General features: G+C 40.2%; 1 protein-coding gene across 34 annotated transcripts in view; it reads left to right on the top strand.

Moving 5' to 3' along the window:
- LOC149130303 (uncharacterized) overlaps positions 1-16,336 on the top strand; it is a 42,879-nt gene that overhangs the window by 23,256 nt on the left and 3,287 nt on the right. For 33 of the 34 annotated variants that reach the window (XM_089345259.1, XM_089345258.1, XM_089345257.1 and 30 more), the window contains 9 exons: positions 702-853; positions 1,411-1,573; positions 2,741-2,898; positions 4,051-4,087; positions 4,540-4,749; positions 8,046-8,221; positions 10,716-10,855; positions 13,035-13,085; positions 16,274-16,324. In XM_089345259.1, coding sequence (XP_089201385.1) covers positions 702-853; positions 1,411-1,573; positions 2,741-2,898; positions 4,051-4,087; positions 4,540-4,749; positions 8,046-8,221; positions 10,716-10,855; positions 13,035-13,085; positions 16,274-16,324 — 1,138 coding nt within the window. The remainder of the gene's footprint in view (positions 1-701; positions 854-1,410; positions 1,574-2,740; positions 2,899-4,050; positions 4,088-4,539; positions 4,750-8,045; positions 8,222-10,715; positions 10,856-13,034; positions 13,086-16,273; positions 16,325-16,336) is intronic. The other variant, XM_089345256.1, reaches the window with a different exon arrangement.

The raw sequence follows: 16,336 nt of genomic DNA, 5'->3' as shown, positions 1-16,336 counted from the left end.
TCTTCACCTCTTTCTACCAATTCCCACCGTTGGTAGTCTTTATAAATACTGAACCAAACCTGGAAGCATTCCAGAGTTGATGGAATGTGAGGGAGAGAGAAGCCCATCATCACACACCCTGCAACGGGTGTATTCTGGCAGGAAATATTGAGTCCAAGAGGCAGACGGAGTCATTCGATGGGGGATAACTGTGTCAAGAAGTTCTCTTGCCACAGACAAGGATTTCCTGATGGCAGGGCCTACACGATTTCTCTTGCAGAAGTTGTCAAACATTTGAAAATACTGGTGAGTCTCATCGGAATCAAACCCCAGCTTGATCTAGCTTTATACAACCGTACTGGTGTTCATTGAATAGACAGAGAGAGATTTTCTCCCACGTTTTGTCTCTTTTAAGGGACAAAGATGATGGTTGTTTATGACTTTTTACTTCAAAACTGAAAAATTGATTGTCAGCAGATGGGATACTGTCTGCAAGAATATAGATCAGGGTTTCTCAAAGAGGGTAGTTACAACACATGGGAATAGGCTGTGGAATGGAAAATTTTATAAGGACTGGGGACTCTCTCTCTCCCTCTCTCTCTCTCCCTCCCTCCCTCTCTCTCTCTCCTCCCTCTCTCTCTCCCTCTCTCTCTCTCCCTCTTTCTCTCTCCCTCTCTCCCTCCTTTGATATATTTCAAAAGCCTTCGCTTTCTTCACTTCAGATTAACCTAAGAGATTCAAACGGTAAAACTTACCTGATGGCTGCTTCAGAAGAGGGCAACACCATTTTAATAAACTTGTTAATAAAAGCTGGAGCAGATTTGGACAAGAGAGACACAAGAGGTCGGACAGCTTTGTATCTGGCTGTCATGGAGTAAGTTCAGAATTCACTAAAATCTCCAGATCTGTTTTTGTTTCTAAATTTCTTCCAATTCCAGACAGGTTAAATATCCAAACACGCCATAGTAGTGACACTGTGACATGATGACAACATGAGACTAGCAACAACGTCTTATTTTTATCCGTGTATCCAATTCATTATTCATTTTTGAAGCATAAAAACTTTTTCTGAGATTTGCTGTCAAAACAAATTATTTTTTGATTCGGAGATAATCTTTGAAAGCCAACAATTCTTAAGACTGACCCAGTGTGATGTAGCGTCCTCTGCTAATATTGATTCACCACTGGGCCATTGCGCCTCCTGAATATTGTATATACATGCATCAATATACACATCTCGATGTTTTTATTGTATGTTAGTCATATATATGCATGTGTGTGTGTGTATTTATGTATGTATAGAGAGAGAGAGATGCACACTCACACAGAGTGTATATATATATGTATATTTTTGAAAGCTTAATTTTTATTTATACACTGTTCGATGTAAATGTTTTACCAACGTCTGTGATGTTTGTCTTTTACTCTCAGGCATCAACTTCAAGCTGTGAAGATATTATTATCCCGAGGCAGCGATGTGAAAAGGAAGGACACCAATGGATTCACTCCTCTCCATTTGGCTGCAGGTAGGGGGAACAAATGGACAGATGTGCTCGCAGAATTACTACAAACAAAGGGAGAGACCGTCGTTGAGGTTAGTGACTATATATATATGTATGTGTGTGTGAATGTCTATATGCATAAAATGTGTGCACATATAATGTAAATTGTGATGTGTGTATGTTTGTGCTTCATTCGTATTTTTTTGTTTTTTATTCATGTTAAATTCCGAAATAATCCTACTCAACTCCAAAACGGTATTCTAGAAATTTTCATAAAAATTTATCCATTTTTCTGAAAAATAATGAGGAATCTAAGTGAACTCTTGAGAATTTTTACTAAACTCCTCTCCTGATCTTCAGGGCACGCTGATGTAGATACGTATATATATATATATATATATATATATATATGTATATATTGTACATGTCTATAACACCCACATGCGCACACACACACATATATACATTTATAAATATAATTTAGATTCAGCTGAATTAGGGTCTTAAATTGAGGCACCTTACCAGTTTGGTAGAATTCACACAGCTCCTATATTATCATCGTCATCATCATCATCGTTTAACGTCCGCTTTCCATGCTAGCATGGGTTGGACAATTTGACTGAGGACTGGTGAAACCAGATGGCTACACCAGGCTCCAATCTGATTTGGCAGAGTTTCTACAGCTGGATGCCCTTCCTAATGCCAACCACTCAGAGAGTGTAGTGGGTGCTTTTACGTGCCACTGGCACGAAGGCCAGTCAGGCGGTACTGGCAACGGCCATGCTCGAAATGGTGTATTTTATGTGCCACCTGCACAGGAGCCAGTCCAGCAGCACTGGTAACGATCTCGCTCGAATGTCTTTTCACGAAAGCCAGACAGCTGATGCTCTGGCAACGATCACGCTCGAACGGTGCTCTTAGTGCTCCACTGGTACAGGTGCCATCACGATTTCGCTTTCGCTTGCCCCAACAGGTCTTCGCAAGCCGAGTTTAGTGTTCAATGAAGGAGACGTTGGCATGGGTGCCAGTCTACAAATTTAGTTCGATTTCAGTTGCCTCAACAGTTTAGTGTCCAAAGAAGGAATGTAGCGCATAAGTGGGCTGATTTAATTACCCCTACCCCAATCATTCCACTTGTTTAAATAATTTGATTTTTTTCTCTTCTTTTTCTCTCTGCATTTTTTTCTTTTAATGATTCTCCCCCCACCCCCACCCTTCAGACAACCATTTTTAATGTTTTTATTCTTTTTCTTTGTCAGTTGAATCAACAAGATAACTCCTTTGGTGCCACGCCTCTCCACTTTGCCTGTTTCCAGGGACACACAGACACCGTTCGCCTCTTATTGAATCACAATGGCATCGATTCCAATGCGATGGACAAAGATGGTGACACACCTCTGCATCTGGCAGTTCGAAAGTAAGTCCCCAATGGATTTGGATTATCCAAATCTGTTTCTATTTCATTGAGTCAGTCATGTCATAATCCCACCATGGGGTTGTTGTCATTCTACTCTCTTTCACACCATAATGTAACTAATCTATTTCATTAATTAATCATCACCATAATTGTTGTTGTTGTTATCTCACTAGTTTCTTTACTTTATCTCATCCTCCGTTACCTAAATGTCACAAGTTCAAATCCTCCCTTTTCTTCCTTTCATCCCATGCAGAACTGCATTCTCTTTCTCTCTCTCTTTTTGTTTCCCCCTTTCCTCTGACCCTGGGCTAAATACAGAATCATCCCCTTACAGTATTTACATTTGTCTCTTTATGTTCCATGTTCAAATCCTGCCAGAATATTTATTATCACCCTGGGGTCAACATAATCTGTACCAGTAATATCCAGGGGTTTATTTCATAAACTATCCTCCCTCTTTCCTCTTGTTCTTGCGCCTTATTACTGTTGGACAAACTACCTTGTGGTATTTATTTACGACTCTTTATGTTCTGAGTTCAAATCTTGCCAAGGTCAACTTATCCCTCCATCTCTGCAAGGTTGATAAACTACAATACCAGTCATGTACTGGGGTCCATATAATGAACTGTAGCCCTTCTTTCCCTCCTAAATTTCATGTTTATATAAGTTGTTCATTGTACCATATATACATTTCTGTGTTTACTCAGGTGTGTATATATCATTTTTGTACTGTGTAGAGTGTGTAAAAAAAATAAATGCGCCCTCTTAAAGCCTAGCCAGGCTCATGGCCCCGGTTTCCCGGTTTCAATGGCCTATGTCTTCCCCTGCTGGACGGGACGCCAGTCCATCGCAGTGTTACTCGTTTTTGCCAGCTGAGTGGAACTGGAGCAACGTGAAATGAAGTGTTTTGCTCAAGAACACAACGCTTCACCTGGTCCAGGAATCGAAACCACAATCTTACGATCATGGTGCTGACACCCTAACCACTAAGCCACACGCCTCCACGTGTAGAGTGTGTAACAATTGCTGTAATTAGGTTATGGTAACTCAATTCCTTTTATTTTCTTTAATTACCTAATAATTATTAATTATCTCAATCTTTGTGATGTTTGTATTTTTCATGTTTTTCTTTACTCTTTCCATAACTTTCAGGCGACAGTATGATGTGGTGACTTTGATGCTGTCCCAGGTTAGTTCACAAATACATATTACATTCACTCTCTAGTATTTCATAGAACTGTTTAATATTAATACCATCAAGGTACCAGTGAAATAATGGGGTTAGATTTAATCATCTGTACCTCCAAACCCTTTCAATTACATGTGTTGGGTCTGTGAAGGAACTGTATAGTGATCATGATAATGATGTTGGTATTGGTGGTGGTCACAGTCCAACTGGCCACCACCACTGACAATAGTATCTTTAAAACGATCAGATGAAACATTATGAAACTAACCAAACATATTTATCATGCCTCTAACACATGCACAAAGCAAGTTACAGAGGGTCAGAATAGAAGTTTGGTTTCACCGATAAACATGAAATGTATCTGAACAGTTTGATCCAGTCCTCAGTAGAAGACAGTTATGACACATTGGTATCCATTCTAATTTTCATTTTCTGTTTTTACTTCCTCAAAGAATTCAGTGAAACTGGATAAGAAGAATCATAAGGAAACGACACCATTGCTTGAAACCGTCTCCGAAGGCCACCTCGGAATGATGCACAGGTTAATAGACCGAGGTGCAAGCATAAATGTTGTCGATGGTGAAGGCAACAATTGTTTGCACCTTGCTGTTAAAAAAGATGTGTTTGATTCTGAGGGCATTACGATGGATATTTTAGATGAGGTAAGATTTAAAATTGTTTGTGGATATTGTTAGTTGTCAGCTAATCTAAGACAGAATTAGAGAAATAAGTGACTGTGACTTTGATAAATGAATGAATATGAATGTGATGACATGGTAATGAAATAGACAGAATAATAGAAAGGACTAAATAAAGAGTTTATGATCTGCGCAGAACTAGAAAAGTAGATGAACGAGGTTGAAAAGAGAAAACTTCTTTTATCTGAGCATCTTCTGAGATTCGTATTTCTTTGGCAGAGGTATTAAAATCGAGTAGAGGAATCAGAGAGCGTGCGTTAATTTGTATAGGGTGTTGGTGGTGGAGGAAGTCCTGGTGAGGCGAGTGGTAATCGAAAGAGAGAGAGAGAGAGACAGAGTAAGGCACAGAAAGAGAGAGAGAGAGACAGAGTAAGGCACAGAAAGAGAGAGAGAGACAGTAAGGCACAGAGAGAGAGACAGAGTAAGGCAGAGAGAGAGAGACAGACAGAGACAGAGTAAGGCACAGAGAGAAAGAGAGGGGTTGGAACACGAAGGAGCAAAATATTCTTTTCGGATTTGTGTAGCATAATTTAACGAAACAGCAAATGTTGATAATAGTGTATATATATATATATATATATCATCATCATCATCATCATCATCGTTTAACGTCCGCTTTCCATGCTAGCATGGGTTGGACGATTTGACTGAGGACTGGTGAAACCGGATGGCAACACCAGGCTCCAGTCTAATTTGGCAGAGTTTCTACAGCTGGATGCCCTTCCTAACGCCAACCACTCAGAGAGTGTAGTGGGTGCTTTTACGTGTCACCCGCACGAAAACGGCCACGCTCGAAATGGTGTCTTTTATGTGCCACCCGCACAAGCCAGTCCAGGGGCACTGGCAACGATCTCACTCGAAAATCCGACGGGAGCCAGTCAGGCGGTACTGGCAACGGCCACGCTCAAAATGGTGCATCTCATGTGCCACCCGCACAAGAGCCAGTCCAGGGGCACTGGCAACGATCTTACTTGGCTTGCCGGGTCTTCTCACGCACAGCACATTTCCAAAGGTCTCGGTCAGTAGTCATCGCCTCGGTGAGGCCCAATGTACGAAGGTCTTGCCTCACCACCTCAGCCCAGGTCTTCCTGGGCCTACCTCTTCCACGGGTTCCCTCAACTGTTAGGGTGTGGCACTTTTTCACGCAGCTATCCTCATCCATTCTCACCACATGTCCATACCTGTGCAATCGTCTCTCTTGCACACCACAACTGATGCTTCTAATGTTCAGCTTTTCTCTCAAGATACTTACACTCTGACGGGTATTCACATTGACATTACACATCCAACGGAGCATACTGGCTTACTCTTTTACTTGTTTCAGTCATTTGACTGCGGCCATGCTGGAGCACCACCTTTAGTCGAGCAAATCGACCCCGGGTCTTATTCCTTGTAAGCCTAGTACTTATTCTATCGGTCTCTTTTGCCGAACCGCTAAGTGATGGGGACATAAACACACCAGTATCGGTTGTCAAGCAATGCTAGGGGGACAAGCACAGACATACAAACACACACACACACACACGCACACATATACATATATAGGATGGGCTTCTTTCAGTTTCCGTCTACCAAATCCACTCACAAGGTTTTGGTCGGACCGAGGCTATAGTAGAAGACACTTGCCCAAGGTTCCACGCAGTGGGACTGAACCCAGAACCATGTGGTTGGTGAGCAAGCTACTTACCACACAGCCACTCCTGCGCCTATATGTATGGTTATTAATTATTTTCAGAATCCATCAGACTCAAGGTAATTTAATAATACTTTCTGTGATAGGCACAAGGCTTGGAGTTTGTCGGGTGGGGGTACGTCGATCACATTGACCCCCTACATTTAACCGGTTCTTAATTTATCGATCGCATTTATTGTCAACTGTTGCAGAATTCAAAACAACTCCCTGTTTCCCATTTTCGATAAAGATCCCTATACTTCAGACTTCTGTGTATCGTTGTAATGTCTACTTTGGTGGAAAAAAAAACAAGACCTACTCTTGTAACCAACTACCACTGCTTCTTTTGGAATCTTTTATCAGACTAACAGTTTGAACAATTTATTAATTATAACGTGTCATTGTGCAACCTCAACTCTGACACCAATTCCTACTTCTTTTACTTTCCCTTCATCATTCAAAGATGTTTCTTGTTTAATTATGAAAACATAATTGCTATGTTTGGTTATGTCTGTGTGGTGTTGATTTTGTCAATAGGCGCAGGAGTGGCCGTGTGGTAAGTAGCTTGCTTACCAACCACATAGTTCCGGGTTCAGTCCCACTGCGTGGCACCTTGGGCAAGTGTCTTCTACTATAGCCTTGCACCGACCAAAGCCTTCTGAGTGGATTTGGGAGACGGAAACTGAAAGAAGCCTGCTGTATATATATATATATATATATATATATATATATATATATATATATATATATATATATGTATATATATATATATATATATATATGTATATATATATATATATATATATATATATATATATATATATATATATATATATATATATATATATGTGTGTGTATATATGTTTGTGTGTCTGTGTTTGTCCCCCTAGTATTGCTTGACAACCGATGCTGGTGTGTTTACGTCCCCGTAACTTAGCAGTTTGGCAAAAAGAGACCGATAGAATAAGTACTAGGCTTCCAAAGAATAAGTCCTGGGGTCGATTTGCTCGACTAAAGGCGGTGCTCCAACATGGCCGCAGTCAAATGACTGAAACAAGTAAAGGAGTATGTGATTTTTGTTTGTTTGTTGTGTTATATTTATATATACAATACCCTTCCCTAAATATTTCTTATGTTATGGCCACTTGGCCTCCTTTATCTGTTCACTTGGCCTCCTTTATCTGGCCATTCGTATTGAGAGGTTCTTCTTGGTTTGTTATTCCTATATTTTGATGCTATTTTACATTGTTTTGTTATTGAATATATTGCAGTATTTGTAATTAACAGGTAAATATTTGCTCATTAAGTATCAATAAACTTGATGTTAATCAATAAGATTTCTCCTGCTCAATATAATGACAATATGCTTAAAAAATATGTAATCTTGAAAATAAAGTAAAAACAAATGAAAATAGGAAATGGTCTAAATTAGAGTTGATGTAGGAAGTTAACATGAACTCACATAAAGAATCTTGCAAACCAAATCCCAAAACGAAATCTATGATTAGATTTATATGAACTGTTGTGGGGGCATCTGTTATGAATATTTGTGTAATGTCGTTATCATTTTATATTTCATCATTTGTAGTACTGCAATGAGTTGGACCTGAGAAAGGAAGACAGGCTCTCTGGCGTTGTGGTCGCTAGATATCTAGCCAGCCAGGGAGCCGGCTTTTACTATAAAAATGACAAGAATAACACACCATTGGACCTCATTAAGGACCCAAATTTGAGAGAAAAATTACAGACATTTTTACCTCCAGTGTAAGTATTTCCTGGCAATGAAAAGATAAACCGGTATATTTTTTTATTTCCTAAATAATCATGTTTATATGTTTATTTAGTTTTAATTTATTATACTGTCACTAGGTTTTGCTCAAAGGCCACACAATAAATGATCTGTAGTTGTTAGGTGATCAAAGAAAAAAACATTTTGATTATATTCACAGAATTGGTTTTTATCAACAGAAGTGCCTCACTGTCAACCCACACCTAGCTCTCTTCATTCCCAATTTTAACGAGTTGTGACTAATTGGAAAATGTAGAACTAAATAATGAAGTGTTTTGAAATTGTTATTTAGAAATAAGTGGAATTTATCTGTCTACCAACATGCTTTTCTCAATCTTCTATGTCCCAATCAGTCATTATTAGGAAAGATTTCATTAGGAAATAACCTACACTAAATGTCCCCTGAATAATATCTACTTCTACATCCACCGTAACTTGCCTTTTCCCCTTCTATAGTTGATTAAGTAATTTCCTTCCCAGTAATTACTGCTTGAGTTGCTTTGTATCACTAGCTGCTTTGCCTTATATCCGACCTTCTCCTTATAAGCATGTATATTGTTGTTATTATTATTATTATTTCTCAACAAAACACCCTGTACCTCGTTCTTCCATTGAATAGTGCTAACATAAGTATATTAACATATCACAGGGTAATGGTGTTTCATTTATCATGTTTATATTCTTCGCTTCAAATCAGTATGTTATTAATCTTAATATTTTTATAATCTTAAACAAAACACATATGTATGTATATGTATGTATGCATATGTGTGTATGTAAGCGTGTGTGGGTGTGTGTGTGTGTGTATGTGCATGTATGTATATATACAGGAATGTATGTATAGGTGTGCATATGTGTATGTGAAGGTGTGTATATGTGTGTGTATGTGTGTATATATATATATATAGATATATACTTCTGCCTCATTCACTACTAGTGCTTTATTTTCCCCTTCTGCAGTTAGCTAAGTTATTTCTTCTTAGTAATGCCACACAGGCTGTTGATCGTACCCCGGTGACTTCAAATAAGTATTTCTATTCTTCTTGTAAACGTGAATATTATTATCATGATTACTTCTCCAATAAATATCCTGAACCCTGTTTTACCATTAACTAACGTTAATATCCATATAATAGGCTATGATGTTTTATTTTTATTCACTTTCTTCACTTCATATAAATATGTAATTCGTTTTCCTTATATAGTATATGTTTAATTTGAGGTTTTCCCGTAGTTCTCTCCCTTACTCCATTTTTAGACTCGGCAATTTTCCTCCCCACATTTCAATCATTCATTTAATTTAAACCTTTAGCATCACGTTTACAACCCCCTCCCTTTATATCTCTATGTAAACAAGGGTTCTTATTCCTAAAGCCCATGGAATAATATCATTGATCCCTTTATATCTCTATGTAAACAAACGTTTCTAACGGTCACTGACCATGTAGCATCTTAGCTCGTAAGTTACCTCATCATTTCGTATTTGTCTTGCTTTCATATGTTTATTTGTGGATTCCCTTGAAGAGGAATATATGAGGAATTCCAGCAGCTCTTACTTCTTTGTAGAAGAGCTCTCTCATATATTTTGAAACATGTGTAGGAATTAAAGGAAGTTTTATTTATATGCGTTTTGCTCCATTTATTATTATTATTCATATATATATATGTATATATATATAATATATATGTGTGTGTGTGAAAAAGTGCCACACCCTAGCAGTTGAGGGAACCTGTGGAAGAGGTAGGCCCAGGAAGACCTGGGATGAGGTGGTGAAGCACAGCCTTTGAACATTGGGCCTCACCAAAGCAATGATTAGTGACCGAGACCTTTGGAAATATGCTGTGCTTGAGAAAACCCGGCAAGCCAAGTGAGACCATAACCCGTGGCCTATGCCAGGGGTGTAACCCGCCCACTTAGGCGTACCTTTCTTTCGTTGGGCACTAAACTCTGCTTGTGAAGACCTGTTGAGGCAAGTGAAATCGAAATCAAATTCGATGACTGGCATCTGTGCTAGTGGAGTGCTAAGAGCACCATCCGAGCGTGACCATTGCCAGAGCAGCTGACTGGCTTCCGTGCTGGTGGCACGTAAAAAGCACCATTCGAGCGTGATCGTTACCAGCGTCGCCTTACTGGCATGTGAAAAAATATTTGAGTGAGGTTGTTGCCAGTGCCCCTGGACTGGCTCCTGTGCAGGTGGCACGTAAAAGCACCCAATACACTCTCGGAGTGGTTGGCGTTAGGAAGGGCATCCAGCTGTAGAAACTCTGCCAGATCAGAATGCCAACCACTCCGAGAGTGTACTGGGTGCTTTTACGTGCCACCACCACAAGGGCCAGTCACATGGTACTGGCGACGGCCATGCTCAAAAAGGTGTATTTTACGTGCCACCTGCACGGGAGCCAGTCCAGCGGCACTATTTGTTATAAATGAATATTATCGGTTTGATATGTTTGTATTTTGTTGCACAGATGTTTGCGGTGCAGAAATACGGCAGCAACAATGAAATACCATCCGTGTGAACATCTTTTGACATGTAAGCAATGTTCAGTCGTTCCACTTAAACGATGTCTGAGGTGTCGGAAACCTGTAACAAGCAAAAGTGAAGTTGGTAAGAATCCTCTTTGATGATCTGTCTGTGTGTCCTGCTTGTCTCATTGACTCTATTGTGTAGAATAATGTACTTCATGTTGTGTAAGACCCAGGTCAGTATGATCTGGCAGATTTATCTCAAAAGGTGTTCCTCGTGTCGCTTCTCTGTGATAGTATATCTATCACTACATCCACTAAGTGGAGGTGCAATGGTCCAGTGGTTAGGGCAGCGGACTCGCGGTCATAGGATCACGGTTTCGATTCCCAGACTGAACGTTGTGAGTGTTTATTGAGAGAAAACACCTAAAGCTCCACGAGGCTCCGGCAGGGCATGGTGGCGAACCCTGCTGTACTCTTCCACCACAACTTTCTCTCATTCTTACTTCCTGTTTCTGTTGTGCCTGTAATTCAAAAGGGTCAGCCTTGTCACACTGTGTCACGCTGAATCTCCCCGAGAACTACGTTAAGGGTACACGTGTCTGTGGAGTGCTCAGCCACTTGCACGTTAATTTCACGAGCAGGCTGTTCCGTTGATCCGATCAACTGGAACCCTCGTTGTCGTAACCGACGGAGTGCCAACAACAACAACATCCACTAAACATTGTCTTCATCCAAGTAAGGAACTTGTTACATTTCAACGGGGTTGTAGTCTGCAACAAAACGAATGGAGGATAAATTGTGTACTTACAAGGACATCATTGCCGTCTTTGGTAAAGTATTAAATTCAGCAGATTTCAAGGGAGTAAAACTATGTGTTCCCAGTTTGAGAGACTTTAACACACAACCCCTTGTTGGTTTTTGTGGTGTATGCATGCGAGTAGAAGTAACCGGATTACCTCGGTTTGACTTCCTTTGCTCGAGTCTGTCCTGCGGAATCCGATCCTCGCGGCTGGCCCGACCCGAAGAATGCTAGAAATAGCAGCTGCTTCTCCCAACACCTAGACGATCGCTTGGCACGTCCTCTTGTCACAACAACCCTGTTCGAAAAGGGCACGAAATCCCGATGGAAGCTCCCTCTGTCCTTCTTCCTCTTCCGGTCAGCTCGCTGTTCCAGTCAGTTCACGGTTCCGGTCAGCAGTCAGTTCACGGTTCCGGTCAGCGGTCAGCTCCCCAGTTGCTGACGTCATACCACAGATATTAAAGCCAACAGAGGCACAGTTTTGTTTGTCTCCCAACTTTTGGTTTTGGTTCTCACTTGATTGTTATGATCGAATCGGATCCTGGAACCTTCAAATATGTCCTGGATACGATGACATTCTGGTAGAGTGGATTGTTAAAATTAATGATTATCAGAAGCAACTTTTAACAGAGAGATCAGGAGTATGTTTATCTTTCTTAAAGTGGTGTCACATCTGCTTGTGTTTAGATCTTTGATGAATTACTTGGTTGATATTGGAATTAAGCAGGTCGTTAGCGAAGTCTAGAGCTTTGAGAAGAATGCCATGTAAAAGATTTGGCACAGTTACAAGAAAAGAAACAGCACAACTAACATTCAATCTGATGTTGAGTGATAATTAAATGTGATAATTGCTACATTGTTAGACTGTGTATGTTGTTGTGGTAGAGAGAAGAGGTTTAGGAAGGTCAATGAATTTTGTTTAGGACCTAAATACTGGGCGATGACATGGAACCACTGTTGAAGTATACGAATATTGACCAAAACCATAATGATCGCTGGTTGATGTTACGAATGTCTCACAATGATGAAATATAGAATCTCTTTTTTTTTTTTTACTCTTTTACTTGTTTCAGTCATTTGACTTTGGCCATGCTGGAGCACTGCTTTTAGTCGAGCAAATCGACCCCAGGACTTATTCTTTGGAAGCCTAGTACTTATTCTATCGGTCTCTTTTTGCCGAACCGCTAAGTTACGGGGACGTAAACACACCAGCATCGGTTGTCAAGCGATGTTGGGGGGGACAAACACAGACATGCAAAAATATACATACACCTACATATATATACATATATATACGACGGGCTTCTTTCAGTTTCCGTCTACCAAATCCACTCGCAAGGCTTTGGTTGGCCCGAGACTATAGTAGAAGACACTTGCCCAAGGTGCCACGCAGTGGGACTGAACCCGGAACCATGTGGTTGGTAAGCAAGCTACTTACCACACAGCCACTCCTACGCCTATTAATAGATATAAAAAAATCTTTGCTATAAAGTATAAAACTTATAAACACATATTTCAGAGACTGCAAAGGTGGAAAAGATTGAAGTGCGGACTGTGACAAGGACAGTTGGTGAGTATAAAAGAACAGCTCTTAATTGATTTCTATACATTTTACCTTCACCTGAGCTATTTTGTTTATTAGAATGGTGGAGAACACATCCCATTTTTAATTTCCATTTGATTGGTTAGATGTAAACTTACTGCATTAAAAATATTACTGACAATTTATAAGATCAAGGTTAACATGGATAAATTAGAAGTCAAAGTAAAGTTAATATTGTCTTTTGGAAGAGGGAACTAAAATTTATTTTTGTTTAGATGTAAACTTGTGAGTTAATAAGAAAGTTGTTTGTTTTTCTATAAAGATCTTCCATAAGTTTTCTGATATTTTGTTGTTGCTGTTATGTAGTCAGATGTCTGTCGTAATCATCATCATCGTCGTTTAACGTCCGTTTTCCATGCTAGCATGGGTTGGACGATTTGACTGAGGACTAGTGAAACCAGAGATTCTACAGCTGGATGCCCTTCCTAATGCCAACCACTCAGAGAGTGTAGTGGGTGCTTTTACGTGCCACCGGCACGAAGGCCAGTCAGGCCGTACTGGCAATGGCCACGCTCAGAATGGTGTATTTTACATGCCACCTGCACAGGAGCCAGTTTGGCAGCACTGGCAACGATCTCGCTCGAATGTCTTTACATGTGGTATCTGGCACAAGTGCCAGGAAGGCGATGCTGGGCACAGGTGCCATTGACGGTTTCGCTTTTGCTTGCCCCAATAGGTCTTCGCAAGCCCATTGACGGTTTCTTATTGGGGCAAGTAATACGTTGCTCAATCTTGAGAATGGAGGTAAAGAAAGGGATTGCTGCCAAATTGCAAAACACTGTTGTGGGGTCCAACAGGAATGAAACCAAAATTATAAAACAAAATTATAAGAATTATAAAATTATAAACAGAATTCAAAATTTGTACATTTTTAACACATTTTAAACAAGATAAACATAAATAAAAGCGACTTTAAAAAATGCGTCTGACTTCACTCAGTTCATAATTAAATCTGGGACACACTGTATTTACTCGTCCAACTAAACGGGGGGGGGGGGGACACAAGGAGGACTAATTGTAGGTGACAAGCGTAGCTTCCAGAAATGGTCACACAGTCAAACTCGAATGACTGTAATTCACAACAGTTAATTTTTCTCGTATGGACATTTTGCATTATATGGTTCAGATATGGATGACATAGAAAGCAGACATGCTGTCGGGCCATGCTGCCAGGCCATGCTGTCGGGCCATGCTGTCGGGTCATGCTGCCGGGCCATGCTGCCGGGCCATGCTGTCGGGCCATGCTGTCGGGCCATGCTGTCGGGTCATGCTGTCGGGTCATGCTGCGTTGTACAGGATTGGAAACGTGAAACATCAACAGAGCACTTCTGGAGAATGGATGACTGGGTTTGTTGTGCTTTTACCAAGCCGCGGACACACAAGTACATACACACCGCACACACATACTCATGTATGCATTTACCCAGCCGCACAGACACACAGACACACATGCACATGGCCCAGTGGGTAACAGGCAAAAATTTTAATGTTTTTCTCGTTTTCTCTGCCAAATTGGACAAAAATGTTTTCATGAAATATTATACACTACTTATAACGCATTAATACTGTCAATATTTTATCTGCAGAAAATGGCTTAAAACAACAATAAAACCCAGTGCAGTATACTCAAATCTGATTAATCTGCATTTTGTGGTGGGGGCCCGTAGTTGGCGTCGGAAATTTTTTTAGTCAGCAATTTGAGGAGCCTGAATAATGTTTGTTGCAAATTTGGAGGAAAGCGGCCGGAGACTTGAGTTACGGGCTTTAACGCTGCCAAAATGCTTTGAAATGCAGTTTATCTGCCCCTGGGCCTGCATTTGGCAAGAAGTTGGAGACTTTTTTGGCCCATGGCACCACTTACTGCTGTTCCATCCGTATAAATCTAACCATTACACACCTGAAGAGAAAACTTCTTTATTAAGGAGTCTTCAGATGTTTCTTGACTCAGATAATATTCTGGTGAACTGTGGTGCAGCAAGATTACCAGCTGCAGTGTTTAACAAAGAGAGCAAGGGTGTGTTTATCCTTGCTGAACTGGTGCATCATGTATTTATATATTTGGCTCGGATCCTCAATGACTGACTCAGTTGACAATGAAACTAAGCTGAAGAGGAGAAGAATGTTTGTTAGTGAAGTATAGAGTAGACAGATATAAGAAACAGACAAAACTAAGGGACCAAAGTGGGGAGGTTTAGGAAGGTTAGTCTTCTTAGTTGTGGATCTAAAGGCTGAGCTGTTACACAATCCCAGCATTTAACCATTGATGATAAGAAAGTTTCACAATAATGAAATACTTGTTACCCGGGGTAGTAACTGTTATTTCCTGTCTGCTTAACCCGAGAATGTATGGAAAATGGCTAATATTTGCTTCAAATTTTGCTTTTACTCTTTTACTTGTTTCAGTCATTTGACTGTAGCCATGCTGGGGCACTGCCTTTAGTCGAGCAGAACAACCCCAGGACTTATTCTTTGGAAGCCTAGTACTTATTCTCTTGTTCTCTTTTTGCCGAACTGCTAAGTTACGGGGACATAAACACACCAGCAACGGTTGTCAAGCGAAGTTGGGGTACAAACACATATATACGACGGGCTTCTTTCAGTTTCCGTCTACCAAATCCACTCACAAGGCTTTGGTCGGCCCGAGGCTATAGTAGAAGACACTTGCCCAAGGTGCCACCCAGTGGGACTGAACCCAGAACCATGTGGTTAGTAAGCAAGCTACTTACCACACAGCCACTCCTGTTATATTTATTTTTTTAAAAATCCCCAAATTCCCTCTTAACACATAGCTATGATGCTCCCTCACTACTCCTGCTCATGATCAGAGATGTACATATTGTCAGCCATGAAGGGACATGTTCAAGTGGTTATGGTCAGGCAATTGATAAACAAATTTGTGGTTTTAGAGCAGAATACGATATTTCTGCTTTTGAATCTGTCTCAGAGGTAAATTGGTCAATTGGTCAGTTTCAAATCGTTTATGTCCCGGTCAGAAAGACAAAGTTTGAAAGGAATAGTAGCCATTTCGTTTGATTTCTAATTTGAATCAAATAGAAAATAACATTTACTGACCAAAGACAAAAAAAAAAAGTGTTATTTTGACACAAATAAGAAAAATTTGAATTTAAAGCTTGGAAATATTTGTCTTATTTCAGAGAGTCCAAAGTTTAAAGAGAAGGGGGTCCAGACGGTGGTAGAACCATTTGGTGAGTATAAAA

Source organism: Octopus bimaculoides, chromosome 29 (assembly GCF_046866305.1).
Source record: "Octopus bimaculoides isolate indiv1 chromosome 29, ASM4686630v1, whole genome shotgun sequence".
NCBI classification, from domain to species: Eukaryota; Metazoa; Mollusca; class Cephalopoda; order Octopoda; family Octopodidae; genus Octopus; species Octopus bimaculoides.
The sequence above is the reverse complement of the archived record's forward strand: the minus strand, read 5'-3'. Positions and strand labels throughout refer to the sequence as shown.